The 6,887-nt window shown below is 38.7% G+C and overlaps 1 protein-coding gene across 1 annotated transcript in view; it reads left to right on the top strand.

The window, feature by feature from the left end:
* The first annotated feature begins 330 nt into the window (after positions 1 to 330).
* PTPRC (protein tyrosine phosphatase receptor type C) overlaps positions 331 to 6,887 on the top strand; it is a 63,664-nt gene continuing 57,107 nt past the window's right edge. The window contains exons 1-2 of the mRNA XM_035333362.1: positions 331 to 475; positions 562 to 685. Coding sequence (XP_035189253.1) covers positions 613 to 685 — 73 coding nt within the window. The 5' untranslated portion in view covers positions 331 to 475; positions 562 to 612. The remainder of the gene's footprint in view (positions 476 to 561; positions 686 to 6,887) is intronic.

Raw genomic sequence — 6,887 nt, 5'->3', positions numbered from 1 at the left:
CTGTCATGCCTAGAATTGCATTCTTGCAGAAAGATTCAGAAATGTTTATTTTTATGAAGGCCTGTTGCCAGAACAAGGGTTTTGTTGACCGATTGTTTGGGTTTCTCTTTCTCTCAACAGAAATCTCAAGAATCACAGAATCCACAGATGAGAGGTCTCAATGAAATGTATACAGTAGAAAAGTGAATACGAAGAAAAAGAATGACTGTATGTTGGGTCCAGGCCTTTGCAAAGTTAAGTCTTGTTAGTTCCTCAGTAAAAATGGCTGAAAACAACCTGTTTCATTTGAATTAAGGAAGCTGAGCATTACTGCAGCAACTTAAGAAAAACCCTGTTGACTTCCTGGAAACTGAAAGAATTTTTTTTGAAGAAGTAGTTGTCTCTGACATCACTAAACTGCATAGCAAGTTTGTGAGTGGTTAGTCTGGGGGTAACAGAGGAAGCGACTCCTTCACAGATAAGCAGGCAGTGTAATGTATGTGCCTGGTTATTCTCCTTTTTTGGTTCAAGTTTTGCTGAGAAATTATTTTGCAGACAGATAATTCTTATTTTGCTTTCCAGTGAGAGACACATGCTGCTTCATAAGGATACGCCAGATTTCCAGAAATAACCATGTCTTTGTGGCTTAAACTCTTGGCATTTGGCGTTGCCCTCCTGTGTCAGGATCAAGATGCTTTTGTCAAAGGTAGGTAGCAACTGATATTTCATTCTCTAATTTCGGTCCCATAATGTCCTCTGTAGAACTAAAACAGATTCAAAACTTTGTAAAGTGGAGAAATAAGATCTTTATTCAGCAGCTAGAATGCAATTATTTGCAATGGTGTTAGAACTTGGATCAAGAAGATTGATGCATAATGTACACGGCTAAAATGTCTTCCGCGTGGTCATTTGATTCATGATTTTTTTAAGAACAGCTTGAAAAGGATTGTAGTTGCATTAAAAAATACATTCAGATCTCTTAGGTGAACATATTCAATATAACCTTTATGTTTGTTTTCATCTCACAATGCAGTACTTTGTTTTCTGTGTTTAAAACCTTCAAAAAAATCTTCCCATCCATTTAAGCTGCTCCCTGATCTTAGAATCTACTTATAGTTCCTCAAATTTTGATTAGTACTGCAGTGGGGTTAAGAAAAAAATCTCGACATTGTAAGTTAATTTCTATATCTGTGAAATTACTTTTATAATTAATTAGTTTATAAAAACCGCTTCTTAAAAGACTTTCAGAATTGTAGATATAGATATTAGCCCACTGCAGGTGAATTTGTCACAGATACTGTAAGTAGCAAGAAAAGTAATTAATTTTGAGGTAGTACTCTATATAAAGATAATAACTTTATGGACCTATGTTTAAGAAGACATTTTTGTAAAAAGAATGTATAGCATTTTATATTCATGTACCTGCCATCTGTTTAGTTAGTTAATGTAATTAGGGATTATAGAAGACAATTTTTTTTTCCCTTAAGTAATGTTCGTCTTAAAAGTGGCTAATACCATGTATTCTGAAATGGTAGTAGATTATATGTAGCACTGAAACCTCTTCTCACATACATATGTATGTTTTTATCGTCATGTCACTGCAGAAACTCCAGGCTAATAGTGATGCGAGAAGGAAAATTATCTGCCTTTAGTTGATAACTAGAAAAGAAGAACCTTTAAAGTCCAAACATTAGTTTTCTTATCCTTCAAAGTCCCCGAAGAGAACCAGCACTGAATAAATCTTGTTAGTAGATTACATTATAAGAAAAGTGAATGCCGTACAGTAAAGGAAAAGCACAAAATCTTTTTTTTTTCTTTTTTTCTTTTTATTTTTCTTTTTTTTTTTTTTTCTTTTTCTTTTTCTTTTTTTTTTTTTCCTTTTTTTTTTTTTTTTTTTTTTTGAATCTGCTGTCCTACTTTCTATTTTATAAGTCTTTTTCTAAGACTTCCCACTGGTCCCTTTTCTTCAGGAAGGGCAGGTTAGTGTCTTCTCTCTCACAGCTACCTCCACAGTCACTTGATGTGCTAGCTAACAGAGAGGGCTGGAAGACTTAAAGAGGGTTAGCAGTATTTTATTTCAAATAGAAGCTATTTTCTTGGTGTGCACACAGCAGTCTAGCTTGAGCGAGATCCTCCCTTTTTTTTTTTTTTAAAAAAAAAAAAAACTAACAGAAGAGCATCAGAGAAATGACGTTTTAACTCTTCATTAGGACACTTAAAGCAATTAACTGTCTGATGCTACAGTGTCAAGTACTCAGCCTCATAGCCCTTGTTTTCACTGCGTAGTTTGGCACATGCACTTGTGAGAACACAGAGCTCCTCTCCTGTCTGGTATTACACTTTACATTTATGACCCATCTGCCTAACTTCCTCTTTTCATTGAATTTTGACGTGGGACCCCTTTATATAAATAATGGTCAGAGCGGGAAGGGTAGGAGCAGGTGTCTCAGAGACGTTGATTCTGGGTGACAGAGCCCTTATATCTCATCTTTGCTGCGTAGGTTACTCTGCTTGGTGGCTAGGGGCTACTGTGCAGTCTTCTCCGAAGGAATTTTTTATTGGAGGATAAATGTTAGGAAATGTTGGTGTAGGCTTTGGTTTTATGGCAAGAACAATTTTCAGTCACTTATTAGTAAGAGTTGGGTGTGCTTTGGGACTTGTTCTCATATTAGTATTTTACTCCAAGAGCATTGTAAGCATTTGCACTGCTGAAGTATCCCATTAAACTCATCAGTGCTTTGTGCACTATTTATTAGTCTTTCATCTTCACCTGCTTGAAATAGCTAGCTTTCTGAAAGTCTTTAGTAGCCAGCTGCATGCTTCTTTAAAATCTTCAGTGTGAAATTGATAATATAATATTTTCAAATATCTAGGCTGACTTGATTCTCTTTTTTGAAAAGCTAACATAACGCTAACATAACTGATACAATGCAACAACATTGTCTTTGCAACAACAACAGCAGAACAAAACAATCAAAACAACAGTAAAAAATCCTTTACTCCCATTAAATAATAATAATTATAAAGAAAGCAAAATAAATGCTTGCAGGACTAGCACTTTTTTTTTCCCATTAGCTTCTTAATTTAGGTTTCTCACCCACAAAATTATTAGCAATTTGACAGCTCTCAAAAAGCTTCCCCCACTGCCGTGCCACTTCCTTTATTTCAGGAAGTTAAATAATTGCTTGGTAGTTTTCGGTGTGTCTTTTTTACTCTCCAAATAAAAAGTGTGGAGCTTCAGCAGGCATGCAGAAATCGGAGGCCGTGGAGTCTCTGTTCTCAACAGCTGTGGAGGTTTCCACCTAGAAATGTTACGTTTTCTTTGCACAGTCATCAGCTTCTGTATAGATCATGCTATGGTTTTGACTTTCTGTGTAAAGGTCTATTCCTTTGGAAAGAGTCTGGCAGATCTATTTTTTAAGTGGCAGAACTTTGTAATATTGGCTCCTTTTCTCTGTACAGTAAAGAATTAGGGGAATTGCGCAGGCAGGAGGATAGGCATTAGGGTAAAAGAAAGTGAAGTGAGGTTTCCCTCTTACAAGCACCCCACTGCATGTTCCGTTTAGGACTGTATCATATTCTTTATTTCAGCGGTGAACTTGAGGCTTTCTGAAATACATATCTCAGAGTCCCATGGACAGGGACCTGTTAATAATTTGAAACAAATTACCTGCTTTTCACATCTTGCATACTTCAGATACTTACTTCACGATCAAGAGTTGATGTCTGCGTGGGGCTGCAAGCAGTCCTGCTCACTTCCTGGGCTGTCTGAGACGCAAGCCAGTTCTAAACTGGAAGCCATTCAGTTTGATTATGGTGGAGTACCTAAGCAGGGTGCTCATGTTAATCTGAGCGCAGTACCACACCAGCATGGCTACATGGTTTCTGGGCTAGAATTAGCTACAGACTTTGACCAAATGTGTAATTTTTCTTCCCCTGTTCACCTGGTCCTACACAAACAGAGTAAGCTGATGGCTGCGTACTGTGGGATATTGATTGATAACTACAGTTAGGGCAAGAGATAATGGTTCAAAGCTAATGGGTCTTTCTTACATAGTTTGGAAATGATGTTTGCTAGTCATTCTGTTTTCAGTCACGTCAGTGTATTGACATACAGAGAATGTTTTGCCACTATAAACCTAAAGCCACAAAGCTGCCATGCAGAGACTCGTTCTAGAGAAAATCCTGCTCTCAGTGGCAGGATGTATTGGAACCATTTCTTCTAGTTTTACTTTTTCTTTGGTGAACATAAGTTTATACATTTTGATTCTGAACCTATCAATAGTGGATAGGTTAGAAAAATCATGTATATAACAAGGCAGAAGAGACAAGGGCAGGAAACAGGATGAAGTGACTTTTCCAAATATTTCTTGTATTAGGAATCAAGCTATATTGTCTGACTTCAGTGACCTATCTGCAAAACTGTCTGCCTCCCTGAGAGTGTGCGTGTGTTAAACACGTAGGCAACCTCCACACTGAAACTGTGAATGTGTTCTGCGTGGCACATGAAAATTATCCTGTTCTCTTTTTCTGTGCAGATGCATTGTGGCATGCTCTGTACCATTCTGGAAACAAGCAAAGGAGAACAGCAGGCTGTGAAAATATTCTGTCCTCTGTTTATATTCTTGGTCTACTTTTAAGAGTTACTATTAACGGGCATATATCTGGCCAGCCAGGCAGGCAGAGCAAATTAAGCGACACCGAGCTGTCTGCTGTGTTGGTATGACTTTTCTTCACACTCATTTCACTACCTTGTCTAGCATTAGCTCAAGTATCTCCGTATCACCCTGCATTTTGCAGAACACACCTACCCCGAGTCTTGCTGCTGTCTCTCCCCCTAGTTGCGGTGGCTGTTCCTCCCAAGCTGCTGGCCCTGGGGGTGAAGACCACAGTGCACTGGGGTGGCTGCAGTGATGACACCCAAGACAGCTGTGCAAAGAGGCAATGCGGGAAGGTGTCACGTGCCGGGCAAGGCTTGCTAGCAAGTGAATGCCTTTCAAACCCTAGCAAGAACTGCTGTGTGTTACGGGAATGTTAACAGATTAGCTAGGGTTGGACAGGATGCCCGTGGGCTTCTCAGGACTGAAGTGTCCTTGAGCTGGCTGCTGAGGTTGGGACTGCCAGCCCTGCCTGGGAAACAGTGCTTGTCCCTGAGCTCTGCTGCTTTCCGCGTCGTGTGGAGTTGTCTGTTGTTTGCATTTATTCATCTTTAATTGTATATAACTAGAAATCAAACACTTATTTCTTTTAGGCAAACTTATGAAGTACAGAACATCAAAAAACATTTTGGGGGGTGTCTACTCTCTTCAAGGCAAAGATTAGGCCCTGAATTCCTTCTGTGCAATCACTGGTAAAAAGTCTCAAAATAAAACTGACTTCCCCCTGTAAATATCGAGATTAAGGTAATCTAAACACTAGTAAAGGCTCCCCCCTCCCCCCCCAGACTGCTGCATTGTGTGTCCTGATACATTTCCAGGCTATCCATACACTTCTAAACAGATCATGTTCAGTGCGGTTTTGGTAACATTGACATCATTTTATCTATTTCCAGGCTTCCTTCTGTTTCAAGTAAAGCAGTTTGGGGCCCTCAGTGCCAGGATTTTAGAACCTAGCTGTGAGCAGTGCCAGCTTATATTATCCATAGTGCTGCAGATAGCTAACAGAATCTGCTCCTTTTCTGTTCTTTTATGCTGCTGCTTTGCAGTACTTCCACAATAAGTTCTTCCACTTTATTCCCTCTGTGTCAGTGCCTCCTCAGGTAGCCTGCTTGCTTAGTTTTCAATTCTCTACTTTCAAAGACTTCTGTTACAACCTGTCTGTTCTTCATTCATAATCCCACTGCCCTGCACAGAGCTCTGGAGGTATCTTTTGTTGTGCATGAATAATTTTTGTTGTTGTTGCAAAAATGTGGACACCATGGAGCAATATTTTCAATTGCCTTTGCAAATACATTTGTTCCCTGACAAAAATAAAATAAAAATAAAAATCAAACTAGCTGTGTCTAATAAAAAAATGAAGCCATACGGAGATGCTTTCTGTGCAGCATATAAGCAAATAGCTTCTTGTTATATGAAGCTTATACTTCTTATATGACCTGACAGATTTTATACTCAGGGAAATGTAGTACAATACAGAATCTCAGCTAAGATGGTACAAAAGCATACGGCCAGTAAAGCCTTTCCAGCTAATCATACACATTGCTGAGGCTATGAGTGGAATATTTAATGTGTTTTTATCTCCTGAACTGTTTCTGGGTGTTTGTGAGTTAAAATGTATGTAGGTGGAGAGAAAAGATAAATGGCAGAACATATTCAAGCTTTTAGAACAAGATGTAAGAGACAGGAATCATTTGTAGTCTAGGCTGTCTCAGAAAGTCATGGTGTGAAGAGTTGTCTTCATTTTTCCAGATCTGTTACACCATCTATAAAGTTGAGGGGACTAATGGTTATCGTATTGCAACATACAAAGTCATAATTCCTTAAATATTTAGAGGATGCTTGTCCTTTGCAGCCTGTAAGTTACCCCAAATTAATCTGAATAAACTTTAGAGTGCATTAGAATATCTTGAGTAGTGTATCTGAGCAAAGAAAACGAAAAGCATGAAACAAATGACTTGTGCATAAAGTTCTGATCTGTTCTCTGTTCTAAAGCACAGGTGTTGTCAACAGGGAGTTGACATTTTTGTGCTAAATAAGAGCAATCCATACTGTGCTTAATGTCAGCAAATCTGAAATTCTCTAAAATGCAATCGTGTCCAATGTAGTCTCCATTTTAACCACTGCTGGATGAAAGAACTGAAGTCAGTGATCCCTTGAGAGACAGAAACAGCTGCCAGCTTTTTACTTCCATTGTCTGCAGGTGAGGTGAGATCAACATGTGCCAAGTGGACCATAGTTGCAAAAGGCTTC

The sequence above is a fragment of the Oxyura jamaicensis genome, chromosome 8 (assembly GCF_011077185.1).
Source record: "Oxyura jamaicensis isolate SHBP4307 breed ruddy duck chromosome 8, BPBGC_Ojam_1.0, whole genome shotgun sequence".
NCBI classification, from domain to species: Eukaryota; Metazoa; Chordata; class Aves; order Anseriformes; family Anatidae; genus Oxyura; species Oxyura jamaicensis.
This window is presented reverse-complemented; position numbering and strand designations above follow the sequence as displayed.